Source organism: Paramormyrops kingsleyae, chromosome 6 (assembly GCF_048594095.1).
Source record: "Paramormyrops kingsleyae isolate MSU_618 chromosome 6, PKINGS_0.4, whole genome shotgun sequence".
Taxonomy (NCBI): domain Eukaryota; kingdom Metazoa; phylum Chordata; class Actinopteri; order Osteoglossiformes; family Mormyridae; genus Paramormyrops; species Paramormyrops kingsleyae.
In genome coordinates, this window is record NC_132802.1 from 11,601,272 (window position 1) to 11,627,865 (window position 26,594).

At 40.5% G+C, this 26,594-nt stretch overlaps 1 protein-coding gene across 1 annotated transcript in view; it reads left to right on the forward strand.

Moving 5' to 3' along the window:
• Nucleotides 1–6,730: 6,730 nt before the first annotated feature.
• LOC111855798 (stabilin-2-like) overlaps nt 6,731–26,594 on the forward strand; it is a 46,358-nt gene continuing 26,494 nt past the window's right edge. Inside the window, exons 1-26 of the mRNA XM_023835192.2 lie at nt 6,731–7,024; nt 7,899–8,035; nt 8,500–8,615; nt 8,709–8,794; nt 9,204–9,273; nt 9,453–9,551; nt 10,483–10,593; nt 13,130–13,323; nt 14,239–14,369; nt 14,562–14,689; nt 14,949–15,028; nt 17,254–17,376; nt 17,472–17,606; nt 17,692–17,763; nt 20,028–20,141; nt 20,390–20,443; nt 21,646–21,726; nt 21,890–22,048; nt 22,151–22,213; nt 22,425–22,520; nt 22,694–22,780; nt 22,952–23,063; nt 23,154–23,328; nt 24,036–24,129; nt 24,241–24,399; nt 26,151–26,246. Coding sequence (XP_023690960.2) covers nt 6,974–7,024; nt 7,899–8,035; nt 8,500–8,615; nt 8,709–8,794; nt 9,204–9,273; nt 9,453–9,551; nt 10,483–10,593; nt 13,130–13,323; nt 14,239–14,369; nt 14,562–14,689; nt 14,949–15,028; nt 17,254–17,376; nt 17,472–17,606; nt 17,692–17,763; nt 20,028–20,141; nt 20,390–20,443; nt 21,646–21,726; nt 21,890–22,048; nt 22,151–22,213; nt 22,425–22,520; nt 22,694–22,780; nt 22,952–23,063; nt 23,154–23,328; nt 24,036–24,129; nt 24,241–24,399; nt 26,151–26,246 — 2,823 coding nt within the window. The 5' untranslated portion in view covers nt 6,731–6,973. The remainder of the gene's footprint in view (nt 7,025–7,898; nt 8,036–8,499; nt 8,616–8,708; nt 8,795–9,203; nt 9,274–9,452; nt 9,552–10,482; nt 10,594–13,129; nt 13,324–14,238; nt 14,370–14,561; nt 14,690–14,948; nt 15,029–17,253; nt 17,377–17,471; nt 17,607–17,691; nt 17,764–20,027; nt 20,142–20,389; nt 20,444–21,645; nt 21,727–21,889; nt 22,049–22,150; nt 22,214–22,424; nt 22,521–22,693; nt 22,781–22,951; nt 23,064–23,153; nt 23,329–24,035; nt 24,130–24,240; nt 24,400–26,150; nt 26,247–26,594) is intronic.

Sequence of the window (26,594 nt, forward strand, 5' to 3'; positions counted from 1 at the left end):
GCTGGCTGTTAGCATTTCATGCCCATTATCTCTTATCTGCCTGTATACACAGAAATAGAAGGGCTATACGATGAAACTGAAGCGCTTGATTTTAGACGACGACATTTTATTAGTGTGGCGTTGGGCTTCCTTTTGTGGCAATACAACATCAATTTTTCTTGGAAATCACAGATACAAGTCCTACACATTCTTGCATAATAGTGATAGTATGTGATGCTGGTGGAAGAAAATGTTTCCTGACTCCTCCAAAACACCCCAAAGTGGCTCAATAACACTCAGGTCATGGGACATGTTCAGCTTCACTTTCATGTTCATCAAATCACTCTGGCACCAGTCTTGCTGTGTGTATTGGTGCATTACCATAAAGGAATAGCATGCGTCTCATTTGTAAAGGAAAAAAAAAAAGTACGGAATCCAATTCACCGCTCAACTAAAGGCCAGTTTCCCACTGCACCAGGTACCATAATTTTGGTACTTTAAGAAGGTACCAAAACACGGTACTTCAAGGTGCAGGTTTTCCACTGGAGTAAAAACTGGTACCGGCATCAATGACCATCACAAAGCGAGGCATGGTATTTTGTACTGAATTCAAAGAATGGCTGTAGTAGGACTGTACGACGTGCGATATTATGCACGTTATGCACATCCAATTCTTACATCACTATAAACCTTCAGTTTGCTATGGATATTATACAGCAGGAAGTTTACATTTCGCTAAAACATTTTTACTCTGTCACTTGAAAAAAACTTTGTTTTGCAATTTTAATGATTATTCCTTTTCAAGATAATCGAGTATACACTCACCTAAAGGATTATTAGGAACACCATACTAATATGGTGTTTGACCCCCTTTCGCCTTCAGAACTGCCTTAATTCTACGTGGCATGGATTCAACAAGGTGCTGAAAGCATTCTTTAGAAATGTTGGCCCATATTGATAGGATAGCATCTTGCAGTTGATGGAGATTTGTGGGATGCACATCCAGGGCATGAAGCTCCCGTTCCACCACATCCCAAAGATGCTCTATTGGGTTGAGATCTGGTGACTGTGGGGGCTATTGTAGTACAGTGAACTCATTGTCATGTTCAAGAAACCAATTTGAAATGATTCGAGCTTTGTGACATGGTGCATTATCCTGCTGGAAGTAGCCATCAGAGGATGGGTACATGGTGGTCATAAAGGGATGGACATGGTCAGAAACAATGCTCAGGTAGGCCGTGGCATTTAAACGATGCCCAATTGGCACTAAGGAGCCTAAAGTGTGCCAAGAAAACATCCCCCACACCATTACACCACCACCACCAGTCTGCACAGTGGTAACAAGGCATGATGGATCCATGTTCTCATTCTGTTTACGCCAAATTCTGACTCTACCATTTGAATTTCTCAACAGAAATCGAGACTCATCAGACCAGGCAACATTTTTCCAGTCTTCAACTGTCCAATTTTGGTGAGCTCGTGCAAATTGTAGCCTCTTTTTCCTATTTGTAGTGGAGATGAGTGGTACCCGGTGGGGTCTTCTGCTGTTGTAGCCCATCCGCCTCAAGGTTGTGCGTGTTGTGGCTTCACAAATGCTTTGCTGCATACCTCGGTTGTAACGAGTGGTTATTTCAGTCAAAGTTGCTCTTCTATCAGCTTGAATCAGTCGGCCCATTCTCCTCTGACCTCTAGCATCAAGAAGGCATTTTCGCCCACAGGACTGCCGCATACTGGATGTTTTTCCCTTTGCACACCATTCTTTGTAAACCGTGAAAATCCCAGTAACTGAGCAGATTGTGAAATACTCAGACCGGCCCGTCAGGCACCAACAACCATGCCACGCTCAAAATTGCTTAAATCACCTTTCTTTCCCATTCTGACATTCAGTTTGGAGTTCAGGAGATTGTCTTGACCAGGACCACACCCCTAAATGCATTGAAGCAACTGCCATGTGATTGGTTGATTAGATAATTGCATTAATGAGAAATTGAACAGGTGTTCCTAATAATCCTTTAGGTGAGTGTATGTTTAAGTATCAGTTTAGCTTACCTCCACTGCTTTTGCATGTGCTACAAGTGTTCTCAGAGACAATCATAATCATTTTCATCCTTGCTGTTTAAATCACTCCACAAATAGCCCAATATTTATTTGATGAAATCACATTGCATTATTTGAAAAATTTCCAATAGCGCGCTGTCATAGTATATTATACAAAATACTTAATTTTTTTATGCTGTTCTGATCTTGTTGTATCTGTTCTTCCAACCTGATCGCAATTAAAGCTTGTGTCACTTCATTTGTTCATGCATTATTATTATTTTTACGTCTGTGTCGTAATAGGTCAATTGGAAGAAGTCCAATAATAACAATCTGAAAGGATTCATGTCACCACCTATCACAGCAGAGTTGGACAATCTTCAGTCAATAAATCGATTCTCCTCCCATGCATGTATACCAGGACAAAGACAGTAGTTCGATTAAATGACGTAGTCGAGCTATAATCGCAGCTTGACTTAGCTGTGCATGTAAACGTACTGAGTAATGCGCCCATCTAGAATAAGTAGTGGTCCTGGGGAATGCCATGATATTACAGTTACACCATCACTGATTCACCCCCATGCTGCAATCTGGGTATGCAACAGTACAGGTGGTAAGACTCTTTGGGACTTCTCTGTACTGTAACTGTCCTGGATGTGGAAAAGACAACAAAAGTGGACTCGATACATGTTTCTCATTGTCGAAAGTCCAATATTTGTGCTGCTGGCACCATTGAAACTGACGTTTGGCACTGACAAGATTGACTAAAGGTTTGGCTATAGCGGCCCGACCATGAACATTGACCTTGTGGAGCTCCAAAGGAACAGTTTTGGTGTAAAGAGGTGCACATTTAATTCTGCAGTGAGTTGGACAGCTGTGGTTTAATGTTTTTTGGATACAATCCGGGTTAGTGCCCGGACCTCCCTTTCAGACAACTTCCTCTGGCATTCACAGCTACTCCTGTTGGATGTGGTCCTTCCATCGTGGTGGTATGCCGACATTTCCCAGGATACCGTGACTCTCAATTCACCACAAAGACTTGCTGTCCTGGTCACAGATGCGCACCAACAATCTGTCGGCTTTTGAACTCTGTCTCCCTTTATGTTGTGTGGACTGGAATACTTTATATACAGCTGTGCTATTGCTCTGCTAATTCTACCTTCACATTCTGCTCATACTGATGGAATGTGGAATCAGTGAAGATTGGCCACCAGGCCGCACATATATAAGTGTGACACCTCAAACACTATATTGGCCAGTGTGTCAATTTCATTGTGCAACCCATGTACAGTAGGTACATTATGTTGTTTTTTCATTGTAATACTTAGATCACATGTTACACATCCCTAATCCTAGCTCTACCCCAAAGAAGGTGGGAAGAGCTAAAGTCATGTCCACTTGTCTGTTTGCCTTTGAGAAACTTTCTCTTTATTTTACTTTTTCCAAATTTTCGAAACCAGCTCACCTGGACAATACACTTGCGACGCCTGTTGAGATCTGGCTAATGCGGATGACATAACATAAAAGTCTAAAAATATATTTGGTTGGTAGACATTTATTTATTTATTTTGAGAGGTGTATAGTAACTAATGATTATTTTTGGTTTGTCAAAAAAAAAATTGACTGTGATAAGTGGCAGGACAATGGATGGATATTACATTAATGCTCTGACATCTGAGTCACGGTGTTTTCTGGCCGTAACTGCTTGGAAGGTGATTGGATGTGTAGAAACTGTAGTAAATGAACTATGAACACTTTGGAATTGTCTGAAATTTGGCATGAAAGTTACCTGACTGCATCTTGTTAAAAAAAAAAAAACTGTAGTGGGTCTCGGTTTTAATGCTGGTAAATACAACCAATGATTGGTTATGTTATTAGTAGAGAGGGCACAGGTTTGATTTCAACACTGGTAGGAAACAAGTCAGCACAGAACCTCTCGCCCCCCCCCCCCAAACACACACGGAACTTCTACAATATTGGTAGGAACATGTCCATACCGTCCACACACAAATCTATGCCGTACTTGCATATAAAGCACATAAAGGTCTAGCTCCTACCTACTCGACTGAATTACTTCAAGTTTACAAGCCGCATCGTCCACTCAGATCTCAGAATGCAGGTTTCCTTGTTGTTCCACATATAAGTAAAGTGACAGTTGGCGGTAAAGCATTCTGCTACAGGGCTCCAATATTGCAGAATGGTTTACCAGCCTATGTTTGGGATACCGATTCAGTCTCAGTATTCAAATCTGGACTTCAGTTTAGCTTACCCACAACCTAACACAACACACCGTAACTATGGCTGCTGGTGCTGCTGTACATGCCATTTTTTATCTACTATGTCCATTAATGTGTCAATGCATGTTCTGACCATCCATGCTCTCTTCCTTCCCACACGTCTGGGTGGTGCCCAGGGTAGGCACCATCTGAACTGGAGTCCTGGTTCGATCCCATGGAGGGGTGACATCGCGAATGGGATCTATGGACTGAATCATTGTGGGTGCTGCCTTCAGTCTGCCACCCTACACAGGCCAGCGTGGAAAAGACCCATTGATGGACTTTGTCTTGATCCTTAGTCACAGCTTACACCTTGCTTTTGTGGGGGGGGGGGGGGGGGTTTGCTTCCTCGCCTCCGTTGTTATCTGGCTTTCTTTATTTAATTTCTGATGTTGTAATGTATCACAACACATCCATGTAAAAAGCCTTGGAATGACTTGTGAAAGTTGCTATATAAAAATGAATTGTATTGTATTGTATTGTATTGAATTGAATTGATTAGTACTATGGTTTTATACAGCTGGAGAAATAGATTGTGAACCTTTGGGAAGAGTCCAGATTTCTTCATGGATGGCTTACATGAAAATCTTCATCTAAGTCATAAAATGAAGTCCTAACAAAAACATTTCACAGTGCTGTATTGAACAATTTGTTTAAACAGCCAAGGTCAGTGATGAAAAAATATGTGAGCCCTTATACTTCTGGAACCTTCTTTATTGGCAATAACCTCTATTTTCTACATATGCTGTTCAGACCTACACAGCAGTTAGGAGGTATTTTGACCCATTACTCTATATGAAATAGTTTCACTTAATGTATGTGTTTAGTATGTGTTGGCGTTGGCTTCCTTCAGATCACACCATAACATTTCAATGGGATGGAACTCCAGACTGTGACCTGGCTGGTCTATAATATGGAATTTCTTCTGTTTGAAGAACAGAAACCTGCTGTTTACTTCTGCATTTGGGATCAAGTTGCATGGCACAACTTATTTTGAATTTTACATCACAGACAGATGCCTTTTTCTGTAGAATCCATTAGCCCTTTATTGATGAAATCACCAAAGGTCAATAAAGCAGCAAAGCAGTCCTATGCCACTACGCTTCACGGGTGCAGTGAGGTCTGAGTCATGATGTCCAATGTTTTGTTTTCTCCAAAAAAGAAAACAAAAAAAAAAAAATCAGGCTTCTCACATCTCCGCAGAACATTGGTCCAGCTACGATATGGAGCGTCCAGGTGACTTTTAGCAAACACAAGAAGGGTAGAAATGTTATTTGAGAGAACAGTGGATTCCTCTACGGTAAGTTAGCATGAACACTGGTCGTGTTCAGTGTTTTTCTTGTGGTTGACACATGAATTCAGATGTTATCGGGTATTTCAAGAAACGCCTGAAGTTGCTTTGCCGTCACCCTAGGGGTCCTTGTCACTTGTTTCACTGACCTTTGAATGATTCCCACTCCTAGTCATTGTTATGACTTGAATATCCAATTAGTTTTAGGAGCCATTCATGCAAAAATCCACATAATTCTTAAACTTTTAATTTCCTCTCAGTTGCATTTTAATTACTCCTTTTTTATTTAAATGCTGTTTGACACAAAATCTGTTACCTTTCTTTTCTTGAATCGAGGGGTCACACGTAGCATTAGCAGTATATAAAAGTGGAAACAATGGCTCATTTTAACATTACAGGAGGCCTGTATTTAACACCTAATTACCACAATGCAAGCTCAGCCATCGGAATTGGTCCATTGACATTAAGAGCTTAGGTCGCTTCCTTAATCATCCAAATAATACATTGGGCTGGTAAGATAAACACGAGGAAGTGAACTTTGGCTGTGGAAACCTCAGGACTGATGATGGAGCAGTTTTGCAGTCTGAGACAGAGTGGAGGCTAACACAGCCTTGTTTGTTAGTGTTCTTAATTCATTAGCTTGAATGAATAAATGCAAATGTAAATGATATTGCATTAAACCTTATGTTAAATAATTTTGTCAAATATGAATAGAGAACATTGATGCTAATGAAGAGCAAATTTATATCACTTTCCTCTTTGACACTAAATTTGCATAGATAAATACAACATTACATAAATTATATAAACACTATAAACATAATACAAACCATGGAAATAAATATTCGGTTACTTCACTTTTTGGTAGAGCTATTATTTTCATTCACTTAAATAACTGTCTAGAGGGTATAATCACTTAGATATATAAGAAAACACAAGGGAAATGGGAAAATTAGAATACAAAGTGAAAGCCTTGACCCACTGTGCAAAGAAAATGAAGTTTTATTTCTGGGTAACAAATAGCTGACATCTCGTATGTCCTGTTGTTACCCCGTGCCAAGTTGTTCCAACTATTTGACTTGGAAGGATATCCGGTCTGTCACAGAGATGTTACAGAAGAGGAAACCTGCAACATTTCCCCATAAATCTCCTCCTGCAATTCACAGAAAGTCATCACATGTACAGTACGACTCAGCATCTAGCAGACGTAACACCGGACAATCCAAGCAATGCACAGTTAGACTGAAAAGACATCTTTCAATATTTTGGACTACAAGGTCTCTGACTCTAGCCTAGAGGGTGTCTTGGAGAGTGCTTCCACTTCTCCACACTCTGTCTGTTGCCCAAACTGTATGGAAAACAAACTGCATGCTGACAAGATAAGAAAGAAATGTTCTTCTTCATCATTCTGGGATTGATGGTGACCCATTCTGCTCAGGAGGTAAGTGTAAAGAAAATTCTGAATGATACATTTTTGATAGTATAATGTTGGAATCACTTCAAATCCCTCTTCATGAAGAGAATCAAGTGAATCAACTGGTTCCTTAATTCGCATCAAGCAAGAGACAATGGTCATGGTGGCAAAATGCACTTGAAGCATGAGAATATGAGGTAAAATGTAAATTTTATGTAGAATGAGGTACAGTGCCCTATAACCCTGTGCATGACAGATGGATGGATGGATGGATAGGTGGGTGAATGGAAGGATGGGTGGGTAGATAATCTTTTTAAAGATTACCATTTAAATGGTGTGTTTCACAGCTGTATTAATATTAAAAATATTACAACTGGCTTGTGTTTTTGTTCTGATTCTGTCTGATTTTTTCTCCCTTTTAATTATAGTTTGATTAAAGGATAGAAAATTCCTGTGTTTTGCAGAAAAACATTATTTTTTCATTTTTCTTTTGGCTATTTTGTCTCATCCATCTTAAGGCAGCCAACTTTTTATACAGTATGGAATGAGTATCAAATCATGCTCTTTATATTGTTTATATTTTGTATTATTTTCTATCCTTAATTACTCATCAGGGATTAACAAAGTCTATCTATCTATCTATCTATCTATCTATCTATCTATCTATCTATCTATCTATCTATCTATCTATATCTATCTATCTATCTATCTATCTATCTATCTATCTATCTATCTATCTATCCAAAAACCAATACTATAAAAACAGGAAATAAAAGCTGCAGCGTGTCATTTGGAATAATAATCTTTCATTGCCAAGAAGTGTAGTGAAACCAGTTCTACCCACAATGGACGTGAAAGTAAGTGTTGTAACCCAACACTTCTCTCTCATTCTCTCTTCCAGACGGCTGCCAACCGCTGTGATGAGCTGAGCACTAAGCGTTTTTATACACAGTGCACTTCCTGTGCTGCATCTCCCGGCATGCTTTGCCCCAGTGGCTCCAGAAAGATCACCACGGACATGGGAATCAAAGGCTGCAGGTCCATTGTTAGAAATGTCCACCTTGGAAAGGCTATCTCTGTCTGATTGGGCCCTGATGTGCTAATAGTATTTACTGACACTTACTTTGCCAGAACTATGTGTTTTTACACAGTGTAGCATTTTTTGTGACAGAATACATTGCCACAAGATATTAACTTGATGACCAAGCATCACTGTGCATGACATGCGTGTGATTTGGCCATCATGCAGCTCTGTGGGTTAGGACGTGTGATCGGAAGATGGCTGGTTCAAATCCTGTGGCTTTCAGAGTGATGCCTCTGCTGGGCCCTTGAGCAAGGCCCTTAACCTCAATCACTACAGGGAAACTGTCTGACCCTGTTCTCTAATCATCACTTTTTCACAAATGTAGTATGTTTCAGCATGAAGACCTAGATTCAGAATTCATGTCCAGTTTTTACCTTGTGGCTACAAACCTGCCCTTCTCCTTTTGCTATCTTTTCAGTTATGGTGTTGAAATTGGCGATGGGTGGGTTTTCCCAATTGGTTGCCGACACTCCTGCGAGACCCAGGTCATGGTCCGCAAATGCTGTTCCAACTTTTGGGGTCCTCTCTGTCTTCGTGAGTGCTGCTTCGTTTCTCTGATTTGGTCATCCGCGTTTGAGCTGTAACTTTACCAGCCAGGGCTAATGTGCATCCTGTTTTTCTCCCCAGCGTGTCCTAGCGTTTCCGATAGGATGTGTAACTGGCTTGGTTCATGCATGGATGGGATGACAGGAAATGGAACTTGCATTTGTAATGTAAGTGACCTTTACCCAAAATGATAGATAGTACATTGCTTTACTGCTGTATAAAACACCTTATCTGCATATTTTACAAAATCCATACTTCTGTTTTATCTCATTACAAAATATCTAAGATATTTCATAAATATATATTTAATAAGTATTAAACATACGGGTGGACAGTCAAAAAACTTTGAAGCCTCTTTTCTCAGTGTGACAGTGTAGTTACTGTGTTTTATCTTTGTAGGGTAGTATAGTACATCAAGGTAAATATTGGTGGATCACAACAAATGAACTTGGATGCTTTAGGTTATACTTGATGGGTAATGAGGTGCTTGAATTATTGTATACCGTAATCCAAAGTGTTATGTAAAGCAAAGTTGTCTCTTAGTTTTCATTTACTTTAATTATTATGACCTTTCAGGAAGGAGTAACTGGCTTCGCATGCGAACACTGTAAGAAGCAAGATGTTTATGGTTCGCAGTGTGCCTCTGGTAAATTTCCATTTCACATTTGTGTGGAAGACATTCTTCTGCAAAGCAACATACAAACAAGGCAGATAGCACATCAACTTTGAACTGCATGCATACTGTTATACAATAACCCAGGGCTATTACTAATTACTAATAATATTTTTTGTGATTGCGTTATTTTCCATCTACTTCCACTGTAGAGTGCACCTGTTCCAATAAAGGGCAATGCAACTCCGGTCCCAATGGAGATGGACAGTGTTACTGCCAGCCTCCATACACTGGATCTAAATGTCAGGAAGGTGAATGCTTCCCCCATTAGCCACTGTTTGGTTTGATGGTGTACATGCCAATGAGAATGAACAGGATAACATGTCCTGGTTGAATTAACCTGTTTTTTTATGGGAGATATATAGCAGTCTGCTCTGATAGCAAACAAGGAGTGCAATGAAAAAACACAGCACACATTTGAAGAGCGTTCAGATATAGGCTCTACATTAGGGATCCTCATTCCTGTTCCTGGAGTAAGGGATTCTCATTCCTGTTCCTGGAGTAAGGGATTCTCATTCCTGTTCCTGGAGGCCTACCCCCCCCGCAGAGCTTAGGTACAGCCCTAATTTAACACACGGGATACAGATAATCAGGTACTTCAGTGGCATCTCAGTATTAGAACCAGCTATGTTAACAAGTAAGGCTGCACCTGAGCTTGGCAGGGGAGCAGATCCCCAGGAGCAGGAATGAGCAGCCCTGCTCTATAAGTATTTGACTACCTGTGGTATATGTATATCCAAATGATTTAACAGATCTAACGTTGTTTAAATGAAAGTTAAAGAAAAACATTAAATAGAGATAAAACTGATACAATTTTATATAAAAAGTTATGTGTGCATCAAATTTTAATGCATCATTTACAGACTGTTTGTATGGCAACACAAAGAATCAATGATAAGAATACTTTACATTTGTTCAGAAGGGCGCCCAGAAAAAGAGCTTTCAAGCTACCTGGCCAGACACACTTCCTGGCTGCACTTTATACCTCTGCAAGCCTGCGTTGAGGTAGTTAGAATAACAGTAGAATGGCAATTACTGCTAACCTCCTTCTGCTCATGTTCATGCTCAGTGTCACATGACACATTACAACTCACTGGGCTTCCTCATATAGGAGCTGCTGTTGGATTTCTATCAATTTTGTCTAAGGACTCCCCTCCCCCCCCCGTTTTGTCCACTATCTAGTGAGCCAATCCTGCGCAAACTGTACAGGCTACTCCTACTGCAAAGGTAATGGTGCAAGTGCAACGTGCGAATGCCTCCCTGGGTTTAAGAGGACTGGCACCACCTGTTCAGGTAACAGTGACTGTGACTCTTTATGCTCAACTGGTTGGTTGAAACAAAACCTTGGTCTGGATTTGTACTGTCCACCTCTGTCTGTAATGGATGACTTTTTTGAGTAACTTCAACACTGCTGGTTGGATACACATTATGATCTAAGCCAGGGGTGTCAAACTCAGTTGCACAGGGGGCCAAACCTCAAAGCGCACTTTAGGTCGAACAGGATAAACATTTACTGAACAGACTAAAACTAAACATTTTTTGAACATAAATATGAATCGAAACAGACAGGATACAATATTATTCCAAAATAAATAAAACTTAAACTTAAAATAACTTAAAATATTTTGCTGTCCATAAAAATATCTCCTGTCAAAATTATACAAATTCAAAATATGAATATGCTACAAAAAAACCCTGAAAATATAAATAAAAATTGTGCTTTTAAGTTAAAGTTAAAATAATAACAAATCAAAACATTCCATTGTCTTTGCTCTTATGTTATTCTGTCAGAGTTGGATGCTTGGCATCTTTTCTTGGCATGTTTGGGGTAAGGTTCTGTGTCATGGAGATTCTCTCTCAGTCATATTTTAGCTCCACAAATAAGACACACGGGTTTTCCGGCAATGTCAGTAAACATAAATACATTTTTTAAACTTTTAAATTGCCCCTCGGGGACAAATAAAGTTTTTTGAAATTGAAATTGAAATATACTCAGCCACCCACCGGTTTAGAAAGGCTCTGTTTTCAGAATCAACTTTTCTCTTGGCCATTGTTAGGGTCTAGCTTTCACTTGATATTAGGGTTGCATACATCAAGAGACGCTTGATTGATCTGACGTAGTTGACGCGGGAATGATCGCAGGTAGCCTATCATTCGGTAAGGTAGCTGTTGCGATGCATTGTGGGATTTGTAGTTTGTATGTTATTGGCACTTCATATTACCGGGCCATTAAAAAGATAAATAAAATGATCTTGCGGGCCAGGTATAATTGTACACCCGGCCAGATGTGGCCCGCGTGCCTTGAGTTTGACACGTGATCTAAGCAATTTAGAATGTGCTGTGATTGCTGGTGCAAGGTGCGATGATCCAGCATCTCAGGAATAGCCACTTTCCTGGGATTTTCACACACTACAGTGTCTAGAGTTTACATGGTGTGATGAAGAACAAACTTCCAGTCAGAGGCAATTCTGTGGGGCAAAAAAAAACTTGTTAATGAAAGAAGAATGGCCAGACCTGTTAAAGTTAATAGAAAGGCCACAAGTGATAAAATAACAGTTCAGTACAGAAGTGGTATGCAGGAAATATTCCCTGAAAATACAACTTTTCTACTCTTGAAATCGTTCTGGCGGTAAAAGTGGGTCATATCCAGTGTTAATGTGGCTGTATACTTCACACGATGTACAGTACAGACAAATCAATCAAGTCAGCGAGAACATACTTTGGCATACTTAACAATATGGAGAGGCATATTACTGCAGCCAGGAACCGAGTGCTGAGTGGGAGGGGCAATGTCAAATAGGAGGGGCAATGTCGAGTAGGAGGGGCAATGTCAAATAGGAGGGGCAATGTCGAGTAGGAGGGGCAATGTCAAATAGGAGGGGTAATGTCGAGTAGGAGGGGCAATGTCAAATAGGAGGGGCAATGTCAAGTAGGAGGGGCAATGTCGAGTAGGAGGGGCAATGTCAAATAGGAGGGGCAATGTCGAGTAGGAGGGGCAATGTCAAGTAGGAGGGGCAATGTCGAGTAGGAAGGGCAATGTCAAGTAGAAGGTGCAGTGTGGGAGAGGTTTATAACTGTTATTATCTGATTCCTTAGCCCCAACCATACACCCCTCCTACCCCTCATGATAAACTCCCCCTACTCAACATTGGCCCCCCACTCGACACTCGGCTCCTGGCTGCAGCAATATATACTCGAAAATATGCCACAACCTTCTTCGTTCTATGTCATATAGATATAGAATGTTTCCGATGCAACAAACTCACATAGGGAGCACAACTAAATGCATTGTAGCATGTGCGTGAGTCATTTTAATAAAGGAAATGACAGCATTTTGAGATGGAAAATGCCGTCTTTATTAACAGCCACTATTAGTCTAATACTAACAGCACAGACATGGAAAACAACAATTTAAACAACATCCATGGTTACATACTGACGAAACGTGCATTCTATTGTATTAAACAGCTACAACACGTATTATCAACATACATACACAAAGACACATATTGATTTACACAATTTAAAGATACATGTGGTGCAATGCATAGCATAAACATAATTAGTCCTGTTGACCAACCTCACAGCGTCACATCAGAACAATAGCAAATGTTTGCCTTAGGGAAACTGCACAGACGATGCGCAGAAACAGTGATCACCGCAGTGTTTTTGCATCATACTGTGTTGATGTGGTGCTGTGTTGACAAAATGACGTTGATTTCGTCAGATGTATACGGCCTGCTTTAGCTAGGTGTACCTAAGAAATTGGCCACTGAGAGTATATATAAAACATGTGTTTCTAAATAAATCATATAATTGTTTTTACCAGGGGATGTGTGCTCTACAAACGTGTGTCACCCTAATGCTGAGTGTATGAACCTGGACGGGAGGAATTACCAGTGTACGTGTAAAGATGGTTACCAAGGAGATGGAAAGCTTTGTACCCCGATCAATCCATGTGACATGAACAATGGAGGCTGCCCTACCAATTCCACCAACTGTGTCTATGTCAGCCCTGCAAAGGTAAGACACATTCAGAACAAATGCATGCAGTTCACCCTCTAATAACAATGGGCATTGACTTCGAAGGCTGAGCCACTGAAGACAGACGTATATCATTGACACATGGACAGTGTTTGGAGGGGGGCAGTCCCCCATTGCCGAGTTGAAGTTGGAATTAATTGGCAACACGAGCATTGCGCTATGCTCTATGCTGGCACTTTGCATCTTTGCAAAAGTGATTTATTGGTTCCCAATAGGTAGACAGAATAAGAGGCTATGTGTGCATCAGATACGTGCGTTAACACATAAAGTAGGCATGATGTGGGTTTTTTGCCCCCCCCCCCCCAAATGCAAACTTCAGACTCCGCCTATGCAGTGATGGGTAATACAGCATCACAAAGGAAGTTGTCCAGAGTTTGCCAGGGAATTTTTAACTTTCATCAAGGGCGTAACTTTGGTATCATCATTGGGGAAGTTGAGGTCTCCACCCATTTAGGAGGAGATTATTGGGGGGGGGGTGTATTGGCCAGCTTTGATTATTGGGGTGGGTTGTATTGGCCGGCTTTGATCATTGGGGGGGGTCGGGTTACAACTCCCCCACCCCCCCCTGTAATTTACGTCCATGTGTACTATATATCACCCATACTTAACTGGCAAATACAAGCCTGCTTTTTACATTGGCATACATCTTGCCTACATTTGAATGAGATTCTGGAGACTGACAAGTGCACTTGACTTATCCCCTGAAAGCTCAGTTTTGCCTTGAGAAAAGAATAGCCCATGTATCTGCTTCACACACCCGGCTGAGAATTCTGTAGGTGTAGTTTGACATCCGCTCTGTAGGGAGGTGACAGTTTGATCAGCAGTGTATGACACATGACTGTGGCAGTCTTTCCTGATATGTTATCACTTCCTCTTTTCGCATGTCCTCTGAAGTCTCGATGTGAATGTAAAAGCGGAACGGAGGGCTCCTCTCCCTCACAGGGCTGCAGGCCAAAGAAAGGCTGTGATGGCAGCACATGTCACAGTACTGCCAAGTGCCAGATCGGTGCAGATGCTATCCCCATGTGCGTAGACGTTTTCTCCCATCAAACAGACTCTCAATGTCTTATCTCTGTTTCTATTATCTTCAACGGCGAGACTACAGTTTTGTGCCATTAGCTGGTTCTCTTTGTGTATCCCCCTCTTTGTTGCTGATAAATTGCCCAGTATAGCTTTAGCCTGTGCTCACTGGAGATCTCACATAAGTTCTCTTGCAGATGCTCTTGTGCTAAGGAGCAAATTGGCAATGGCAGACGTTGCTATGGCAACATCATGGAGAGGATCTTGGAGCTGGACAGAGGCGAAACCCTGAAAGGAAAACTCTCTGCCTCCATCGCCACATTCGGTAGCAACTAAGCCCTTGAACCAATACTAATCCACTCCTGTTGATTCCACATTTTCATGGTACCTTGACTGTCTTGTCAAGGACATCGGTGTCCTTTTGTCCTTCCATGTTTGTTTGCAACCTGCAGTGAAAATACAATCACATTTTGCATGGGGTCAATGTCCCTTCTCAATCTGCATCTAGTTTAAGGGCTGTCGTAGCCTTCGTATGTGTTTTGAGCTGATTCTGAGAACACTAACGCAGTGTTTGGTGGTCGTAGAGAATGGATGCCAGCTTATACTGACAAAACATGGACCATTCACTGTCTTCATTCCACTTCTCAGCTTGTCACCTACACAGGTAAGGATCGATATTCCAGCTGGTGCTATTCATCGCCATGAAGTGCCTTTGTGGAGTGGAGACGGAAGGAGTTTGACATGGGTGGCGTGGGGGGGGGGTGTGATGTATATTGTGACATCACAATGGGCACACATGCAATAGTTACATTGTGAAAGGATGCCTTGTAAGAATAATTTAAAAATAATTTTATAATAATAAAGATTTCATCATACAACAACAAATGAACAAAATAAGGCTAACTCTTTTTTAGCGGACAGTTTCACAACTAAGCATAAAAAAAACAAAACTGATCCATATGATAAAATGTGTTTGTCTGATACAGAACTACAGTCAGTACTCAGTATGAATTCATAAAAGATAAGCAATACATTTTAAATAATTTAATTTTTTGGGGTAGATGGGGTTTCCTGATGCCCCTGCCTTTGGGTATCCTTGTGTTGTTTTTTTTGGAAGGCTGTAGGTCTCCAGGGATCATCCCTTCATTATCACTATTAGTTTTTTAATTGCTAGTCAAAATAGATTTTTAAAAAGTTTTTAGTATAGTTTAAACATAATAAAGAAACAATGACACCAGAAACCAGGATGAACAAAAAGCTTTACAATAATTTTACACAAAACTGGATGCAAAAATTGGGTAACCTTCATAACGCATTCATAAAGCATTCATAGAACATTCATATGTATACCTTAATAACAAATATATGATAATAACAAATATTATAATTGTATAATTATATAGCATTTGTTATTAATGTATATTTAAGTTGTTAGGCATGTTAGGATATTAAGGTACATGTATATGCTGCTTATGAATGTTCTGTGAATTTTTTATGAATGCATTATGAAGAGGCACTGAATGTTCTAGGAATGCATTATAAAGGCATTTTGAAGGTGCAGTTTTTGTACCAGTTATCAAATATTATGTGGACGGTTCTCTACTTAGATTGCAATTTATTTTGTTTTTCTGGCCTTCATAGAACTATTTCTCGACTTAAAAAAAGACTTGGATGTTTGAAAGAATGTGAATCCTTAATGTTCTATTTGACTTGGACAAATAATCGTATTTCTGATTTACAGTATTTGATGAGGGTATCTGGAAACTATGTGGTTTCACATCCTTATTACTGAAGTAAATTATTATACTGTATATAAGTAAATCTCATGTTTTGTGCAGTTTCTTGTTTGAAGATCTGCTTCACCTGCTCGAAATATATAGGTTGACTTGCATGAACGACCAATGAAAAACCTTCTTAATACCCTGCCTTAGCATTCCTGTTGGGTTGAGGGCTACATATAGACCTCTTCTTTGTCATTTTAATAGAATATTTAGGATATTTGTCACTCTGGCAGAACCATTTTAGCCGAACATCAACTCAGAGCTTGACGTAATACTTCAGAATACCAGTACATAACTCAGTGTCAAGTTTTAAGTGCATATAGGCCAAACATAGCACCAGACTAAAGTCCTAACACCTCCTTGTATGATAATTATGACAACTTTAGAGTTATTTTTGGAGTTATGTTTTGATCAAAACTAACATTATCAGCTGTGGTCAAGAGGATTAACTCAACTGTCCAGAGAATTTTTTTCTAAAATCTGTAAGATCATTTAGATGCTTATTTTCTACAATGTTATTGTTTGAAAGTGAAGATCCAACCTAGCCACTTCTCCCATTTATGCCGTTATTATTCAGTTTACATTGTATGCCCCATATCCGTCTCCCTTGCTGATTATCTGGTGCATTGCCATGGTGATGTGTTGTGTTGGTGAGATATAAACTTGCATATCGGCGGCTGACAGGGAGGCCTGCAGAAGTTTGCATTTCTTATATTCTGTGGGATAATTTTGAAAGACATCCACATTTAGGTAGACTTACCATGGCACATTTTTAAACTGCTTCCTCTACAGTGGACATAGGAGTTCACTCACCTTTGAGTGACACTGTATCATAGAACTTCACAAATGCTTTAAGTATTATGGTTCTTATGGGGTAACATTTCTCATTTGCTTTACATTGCACATGTAACAATTTAACATCAAACTGGACCTTAATTGTTATAATGAAACAATCACTATATTATAATGTACATTATAATTATATTATAATGAAACAATCACTAAACAATCACTATAACAATCATTATTTCTCCATCAGTATTTAACTTCACTTCCCCTGTTCATTACTTACTTTTGTGAATTCTGCTCTTCTTTTTTGTGCCTCAAGGATGTCCCAGATGCTGTCTTTTGCAAGAACCACATAATTCTTGGGCAGTATCTCATGAGTGAATTGCAAAGCAAGGAGTACTGGCTGCTTTCCGGAAAATCTATTAATTTCCAGAATAACAAGGTACTCTGAGACAGTAAACAAGCTGGCAATTTTGAAGATATGAAATGTGTGTGCAGGATACTCCGATATAGTTATTTTGTCCTTTTGTTTAACAGAAATTCACCATTGCACAGGCTTCGTTCCAAGATTTCAGTGTTGTGCACAGTGACATTCCAGCAGCCAATGGGATTATCCATATCATTGACAAGCCAATCATCAAATCGTACCCAAACAGGAATATTGATGAGAAGGTATGGTTTTTAATCTGAACTTATTGACTCTGTTGTGACTTGATTTCATGTCTAGTGTTTATTTTATGAATGTCTTCATTTTCAGTATGCTAAGATGAACATCGGGAGTATTGTTGCTTCAGAAAATGATTTCAACCGTTTTCAGTCATTAGTAGATGTAAGTACCTCTTAGCTGGAAATTAAGTATAGGTGCATGGCATTGTTTCCAGACTGCACAGTCTTACACCACATTACTAAAGATGCTGAGCTGTGTATTAAATTCATATGTGTGGAAATTATTTCACATATTTTCTCTTTTGTTTTGCATAACTGATGTTTTCAAACAGTGCATAATAAGTTTTATAATATTCAGTGCAGTCCTTAAGTTTTTGGATAGTGACACATATTATACATTACAATGGATTTGAAGTGAAACAATATTTATATACAGTGGGTATCAAAAGTGTACACACCCCTGTTAAAATGCTTTTTGTGATATAAAAAAATGAGACCATGATAAACATTTTTTTTTTAACTTTTACAACCTTTAATGTGACCTATAAACCTGTACAATTCAATTGCAAAACAAACATTAGGGGGAAAATATAAAAAATAAGGAATGTACAATAAGCTGGTTGCATAAGTGTGCACACCCTTAAACGGCTACTTTGTAGAAGCATCTTTTGATTTAATTACAACATTCAGTCTTTTTGGGTAGGAGTCTATCAGAATGTCACATCTTGACTTGGTAATATTCCTTGGAAAAGTGCTCCAAATCTGTCCGATTGCGAGGGCATCTCTTGTGCACGGCCCGCTTCAGGTCACCTCACAGATTTTCAGTTGGATTTAGGTCTGGGCTCTGGCTGGCCCATTCCAAAACTTTCTTTTGGTGAAGCCATTCTTTTGTTGATTTGGATGTATGCTTGGGGTCACAATTTCTTTTTGGAATTGTGGCCAAAAAGCTCAACATTGGTTTCATCAGATCATAATACAGCTTTTCACTCCTTTTGGGAGACGATATATTCTTTTTGTAAAATTGAGCTGAGCCTGGATGTTTTTCTCTGTAAGAAAATGCTTCTGTTTTGCGACCCTACTCAATAGTCCAGACATATGAAGAATATGGGAGATTGTTGTCACATGTAGTACAGAAATTCCTGCAGCTCCTTCAGTGTTGCCTTGCTGTAGGCCTCTTTGCTGCCTCCCTGACCAGGTTTTGTCTTGTCTTTTAATCAATTTTGGAGGGACATCCAGTTCTCAGTAACATCACTGTTGCCCCATGTTTTCTCCACTTCTTGATGTCTGTCATCACTGTGATCCATGGTTTATCAAATGCAGTGAAGTAGCCTTCCCCTGATGTCTGTCATCACTGTGATCCATGGTTTATCAAATGCAGTGAAGTAGCCTTCCCCTGATGTCTGTCATCACTGTGATCCATGGTTTATCAAATGCAGTGAAGTAGCCTTCCCCTGATGTCTGTCATCACTGTGATCCATGGTTTATCAAATGCAGTGAAGTAGCCTTCTCCTGACTGATACCTTTAACAATGAGATCCCTTTGATACTTTGTAAGCTCTCTGCAAACCATTGCTGTTGCTGTAGGATGCAGCCGAGTAAAAGTCAGGAAAATCCTACTAGGACAGCTGAACTTTATTTGGGGTTAATCAAAGTCACTTTAACTGATGGCAGATGTGTACCCAAAAAGACTGAGTACTGTAATTAAACTGAAAGATGTTTCAACAAAGTATTTATTTATTGTTGTGCACACTTATGCAGCCAGCTTGTTGTAGTTTTTTTAAATATTTTTCCCCTAACAGATTTGTTGGTTTTTCAATTGAATTGTACAGGTTATAGGTCACATTAAAGGTGGGAAATGTTTTGAAATTATTTATTGTGGTCTCATTTTTTACATCACAAAAAGCATTTTAACAAGGGTGTGTACACTTTTTATATTCACTGTAAAGTGCAGTCTGTCAGTTATAATTTAATACTATGGATAGGATGTGTGCAGCAATTATAGCTATTTTTATACAATGTTCCCTATTTATACAATTACTTTCATAATGCAGTATACAGCATTATTAATTCTTATGTTGAACATTATAATGCATTATGAAGGTATCTATAGTGCGTTATAGGTGAGTGATTCAGATGACATTCATAATGCATAATAAACATGGCTATAATGTGTTATGCCTTTTTATAAATAGTTATAGCCGTGTTTATACTTTTTGAATGCATTATAATGCATTATGAAGGTATCTATAATGCATTATGATGACTTTAAGTGTTACCAAAAGAATATACTTATGCACTTATAGACTTAAAGTCTACTTATAGACTGCGCTGTTCTTTGTTTAGTAGTGGCTATGTTCATACGATGGTCATATGTGTTCATATGATTTCAAGCCAATTAATTTAAACTCATGTTTCACTGGTGCTGCAGAACTGTGGTGCAGATATTCCATTAAAGGGTCCTGGGCCCCTCACCGTGTTTGTCCCCACAAACGAGGCTATAGACCGTGCCAGGGATGGGAGTTTCATATACATGCTGTCACAGGTGAGAAGGTCAGGGGTCATCGGAGCTATTTGATACTGACCTTCACAAACCGGTATTTGCCACAGTCAGGTATGATGGATGGTAATCTGTAATAACCTTCCTTCTGACCTTCTACCTGCCTTGAGTGATTCTGCAAACCAGATATGTGTCTAATCTTGATTAAGGGATTAAAAATCAGTACTTATCTGATTTCAAATGATACTTGTGAGATGGACTTGCCTCCAATAATGTTAGTTCTCTTGTTGCAGGCCAAAGACAAGCTTCAGAAGCTTCTGAAGCATCACATCTTCTCCATGGCAGCGGTAAATATTCCAGCTTTGACCACACTTTAATTGGCCACCCGCTGAATAAGTGTGATAAGCATTTTAAAAGCTGTTCTGTGCTCCAACTGAAATACCATATATCAAGTTTAGAAAAGTGCAGCAGCAAGACAAAGAAGTATGATACAGGATTGGACCATGATTGAAGGGTTCATTGGCAGGTGTGATGCTAGAATTTTTTTTAAGGAGGGTGGGCATAAGAGGGGCCATAATTCATACAGAGGAGTCAGCCTTACCAATAATTAACCAAGGGTACGTTTTCGAATGATTAGTTACAGGGAAGGGGGCACTCCAGCGGCCAATCAGCTTTCAGCCGGGGCTATTTCCCCTGTGGCCTGCTCCTGTATACCCCCGTTTATTTGGCACAGCAGGGGTTTTCTTTGACAGGGATTGGGTAGGCGTTTTAGTATAGCATGAAAGGTAGGCATAAAAAAATAAAGAAGCTATTTCAGTAGGTTTGGGTAAGACTCTATAGATAAGACCTCTATGGACTAAATCAAGGTAATGTAATACAAAGATTTGAGGCAGAGGATCTGTGCAGTTATGAGGCTAGCCTGACATACTGAATAGCTAATCTTAGCCCGGCTGTGAATGATTACGTGATGGTACTGAGAAGCAGCTCTGTGGTCAGATCTTTGACAAAATGAGACACATTACTGGACGACAGCAAAGCACAGAGCTCTAGACTAGCAAAAATTCTTTCAGAGTCGTGATAAAAATGGAAAGATTGTAATCAGCCTATAGCAAGACAGGCTGCTAGATCCATATTAGGCTTCTTGGACAAGGTCTTTGAATACAGCTACTGTAAGTTATCCAGGAGATCAATATAAATTTATTCATTCCTATCAGTGGTGACAAACCAATTAGGAAATGAGCATATTCAGCAAAAAGATTGCATGACACATAATGCATGATAATGCATTAAAAGAAAATCTACTGCTGTGTGATATATAACGGTCATTAATTATATTGGGTATATTTCATACATTGACATGGAAAAGAACACTACCATGAGGAATTATATTAATTGGTATCCACAGAAACTTTTTTATGTTTGAATTTTTACAGGCTTGGAAAATGCTGTTCTAACTTTGGATGCTATAAAATGTTGATGAAAATGGTTGGCGTTTGATAAAAGAATGCAAAATGTCTATTAATATCAAGCCATTTTCCTCTCTTTCCAGGTTACAGTGGAACAACTGGCTACCATGACAGAATTCCAGACCATGGCCCATGAGACCATCACAGTTAACATTGCCAAGAATGTAAGTCAATGACCCATCAATCTGATCGCACCGCGTCATGGACATTACAGAGATCCTCACTATTCATTTCCCAGTGGACAGAGGACACATTTTTATGGGTGCCCTTCTGAAACTGAAATATGGTATGAGGTTTATATCATCTCTTGCATTTATTTTCCAACAGGCAAGAATCTTTCTGACTGAAAAAAAGATCAATTTAGATTACAGAGAAATTGTAGCATCCAATGGAATCATCCATGTCATTGACGGTGTCTTCATCCCTCCATCCATCGTTCCTATTTTGCCACACAGGTGTGATAAGAATGAGAGCCAAATACTTGAGGTAGGTTGTGTTGGCTGTGGTCTGTGATGCCACATGTGAACTTTCAGAGTGTTAAATAGTTTTTGCCTTCATAGAAGTACTTTTCCATGCTTTGTTTTTTAGGGAAGCTGTACAAGATGCAGTCACCTGAATGAGACTCACTGCCCATCTGGAAGCACTGAACTGGTAATAACAAATACACTTGGACTTTGTGCAGTGATTCATTGTTATTGTTGTGTACTGTTGTCTTGTTTTATTTTTTTAATTTACCCCTCCAGTATTTATTGTCAGTGGTTATTTGTTGTAAATGTCTGATTCTCATTTCATATGTGTGAGATATCAATAAAGTGATGTGACTTGACTGCATCATCAATGTTCCTATTGCTTGCTTCTACAGACAAGTTATCGAAGGGACTGTGAATACTCAACCTCTCCTGACTTTCTGATGCTCAGCAGTGGGGGCTGTGCCAAATACTGCAATACGACTCGAGTGGTAGGCCCTCTGTTTGTGCTTTAACATCATTGCCTGACTTGCATTTGCCGTGACCTTGTTGATCACGATAAATACTGCATGACACTTCTGCGTGGTAGATTCTGACCAACATTGGGGGTTTTTTGCAGCACTGATTTTTAGTGACAGGCTTGGTCCTTCTTATGTTTTCCTAGCAACCAGACTGCTGCCCAGGCTTCTACGGACCTGACTGTAAACCTTGCATCGGTGGTTTTGAAACCCCTTGTTATGGCAAAGGGACTGTAAGTAAGACTACCCATTTGGGTAAAGATACTCAGCCCAGAGTTTCTGCCTATTTGAATTCTGTGGCAAGAGCAACTATAACTGTATCTAGTCTAGGCTCACTTGTCTGTGTTGTGGTGGTAACTTTGTCTGGTTTGTCCATCTGGAAACTCTGACTTGTTTTCCCAAAGTGCGATGATGGCATTAATGGCGATGGCTCCTGCAAATGCATCCCAGGCTTCACAGGAATTGCTTGCCACCTCTGCTCTGACCCGAAAAAGCATGGAGAGAACTGTAATGAAGGTACGTGAGATAGATGTAGCTGCATTAGGTCACCACTAAGAATACGGCACGGTTTGATAGCCGCTGAGCGCGTGTGGCATCTGTCCACAGACTGCCGATGCGTGCATGGAAATTGCGACAACAGGCCGAACAGCAATGGGGTGTGTCGGGCAGGGTCCTGCCAGGAGGGGTACCATGGTGATTTCTGTGAGCAGGAGCTCACTCAATGCTCTGCCACATGTCACCCCAATGGTTATTGCCATCGTTTCGAGAATGGGACATCAAGGCAAGTTCACGTCAAAACCAACAGATCTTTATTGTCAGGTCATCAAGATAAATGTATACATCTGGGATGTCAGATCATCTACCAGAGCCCAATGCTGCATTTTACAATTTACTGTACTGTGCAGAAGTCTTAAGCAAAGAAAATGATGTTGTGTTGGTGTGCAACTATGATATTATGTCTGTAAAAGTGTGGCAGCCATTTCAAAACCTCTCATAAAGTCACTCTAGTATTTGCGGGAACCATCCAATATACACACGTAGTTTTTGACATGACCACTTTCAATCATTGTTTAGCTAATAAATACGTCAAGTTATTTAACTAATTAAGGTACTAAAATAAGAGAGCTGGTGGTGAAATTTAACAAATACATGGAACGGCTCAGGTGCCGTGGGGAGAGGTTGGGAACTGAAGTGGTGTTTATCTAGCCATCCAACACCAGAAGAAATTCTTGTTGGTTTTTATTGCGTTTCTGTTCATTTGCATGTGCTCTAATGTTAAATTGTGTTTTTGTCGGAGCAAATGTACACATACTACTCCGATAAATACTGTAGCTTTTAGACAATTTCTTTGCCTAAGACTTTTGCACAGTACTGTACTTCACATTTACACCGTGACTAGACAACATTTGTTCCGAATCGGAATGGCTGTGGTTATGTCCCTCTGTACCATGATTCTCTAATGCCATTTCCACATTTTGTGAATCGCAGCTGCATCTGTGAACCAGGGTTCGACGGCGATGGATACTCCTGTCTCCCTAGCAACCCTTGCCTCAAACCTGACAGGGGCGGCTGTAATCTAAATGTAAATTCATATAGCCGTACATGACATTACAAAATAGCACCTGCTGCTGTTGTTCCTTTTAATTTGCACCAATCAGACTGTATCTGCCCCCCCCCCACCACCCCCCACCAGGCCAAGTGTGTACATGCTGGCCCAGGGAACACCTCGTGTATTTGCAATGAAGGCTGGATGGGCGACGGGCTGGTCTGCACTGAAATAAACAACTGCCTCCTGAATGACAGAGGGGGCTGTCACCTCCAAGCGGACTGCAAGCCCACCGGCCCCGGTCAGGTACCAGCTTCAGGGACCAGCTGGATTTCCTCCTTTTCCCACTTAGCCCTCCTTGTGTCACCACCCATAGCAAAACCTTCACCTCTCCACTTCCAAAGAATCTGTTATGTAGTACATTTACATTACTGTCCCCACGACCCCCAAAATAACAGTGCCAGCCATACTCAGCCCCCAGTTTTGCTGACCAAATGGGGGTAGAGTCCCACTCGATAGATTTCTCAGATTGGAAGTGGTACCCCTCAGTTGATTTCGTTGATTGAAGGGGGTCCCGCTCAGTAGTTTTCACTGATTGGAGGGGGGGTTCCCCCCAGTAGATATCACTGATGGGAGGGGGTCCCCCTCGGGAGAGTTCACTGATGGGAGGGGGTCCCCCTCAGGAGAGTTCACTGATGGGAGGGGGTCCCCCTCGGGAGAGTTCACTGATGGGAGGGGGTCCCCCTCGGTAGAGTTCACTGATAGGATTGGGTCCCCCTTGGGAGAGTTCACTGATGGGAGGGGGTCCCCCTTGGTAGAGTTCACTGATGGGAGGGGGTCCCCCTCGGTAGAGTTCACTGATGGGAGGGGGTCCCCCTATGTAGATTTCACCAATTTATCGCAATTGAATGCTTGCAGTCATAGTTAAAACATTTGAACATTTTGCAAACATTATCCGAAAATTCTCTCCCCCATTTTAGAAATCCCAGTGAGGTATTCTTAATAAAAAATTGGTTTAAAACATCCAAGATCAGAGGACTCGTTCTGGATTGTCTAAATGTGGATATGGTTATTTTGGTGCTTCAAAGCCACGGGAGAATTGGATTAGCCATGCTGGATTAAATGATCCAAGATAATTGCTTGATCCCATGGACACTGACTAGGCTATATTTATCACCACTTGAAACCATGATCCACCAATCTGTGATTCACTATCTAAAATGGTGAGAACGAGGGTACAATTCTTACGCATTGTTGGGACTTTGCAGACTCTGTAAGAGAATTGTTAGAGCAGGCCCAAGATGACATTTTGTCAGGGGGCCCAGACTTTCTAACCCTGCTCATGTACATTTTGTCCTGGGTGTGACGTTCATCTACATCCAGCCCTGCAAGCAGGTCCTCCAACTTCCAGGGAAAATTTGGGCGCTGGTGGCAGGATTGGCACTCCAGCCACCAGAGAAAAACTTTACACTGTTCCATTCCATTCTAATTATTCTGGTGCTGAGGTACCGGCCACCCCACAGCTGCGCTCAGGTTCTCATGCCTGAGGTGGTTCGTCGTGTGATGGGTGCAGCAACGTGGTGTAATCAGCGCACACTCCTTATCTCTCTCTTTCTCTCTCTCCTCAAGTACAAATAATGGTGGCACCTCTAGGCAGGTTGCGTTTTCTTTTTGTGTCATGCAGGTTTCTTCTGCTCCACTGGCTTCTTCATACAGTCCTTTGGCATGGTATTAGGCTAACTGGCATCTCTAAATTGCCTATAGGGCACGATTGTGTGTGTGTGTGTGTGTCTTTTGATGAACTGGCATCCCATTAATGGTGTATCTCTGCTAGAGATCGGCTCCAGACCCCCTGTAGTGGGTGGATGATGTTTGGTTGTATGAACAAAACAAAAATCATTATTTATAATATCAGTTACAGTCCTACAAATGTAATGTTATTGTATTATTTGCTTGAATATTCTGACATTCTGACTATCATGTATTGTGCAGGGTATGTTGTACAATACATACGCAGTGTAAGCGACATTCCCCTCCACATTCTTTGAATTTTTCAGAACAAGTGCACATGTAAGTCTGGCTACATGGGAGATGGGCGCAGATGTGACTTGATCAACCCCTGCCGCACAAACAATGGAGGCTGCCATAACCTGGTTTGTATAAGATGTCCACCATTTCACCTCACCAGAATAAATACTGCTGATCAGATTAAACCTGAGAATCGGCTCTGTCTATTGAAGGCATTACCATCTACAGAGAACCTGACTTTAGCATTTAGTTCTGTTCAACATAAAACCAATATTGACAGCAGCTGACAGTGAGGACCACATACGCAGGTGTGATAGATAGGGAAATAAATGGAAATAAATGCCTTTTTATGCAGTTGAGCAATTCTAGCTAAAAGTTTGCAAATGGCTGGAAAATGCAGGCAATATATACAGAGTTATGTAAGGGTTAATGCACTCTGCTGCGTGTCAAGTGGTTCCTTGCTTCTGCAGCTG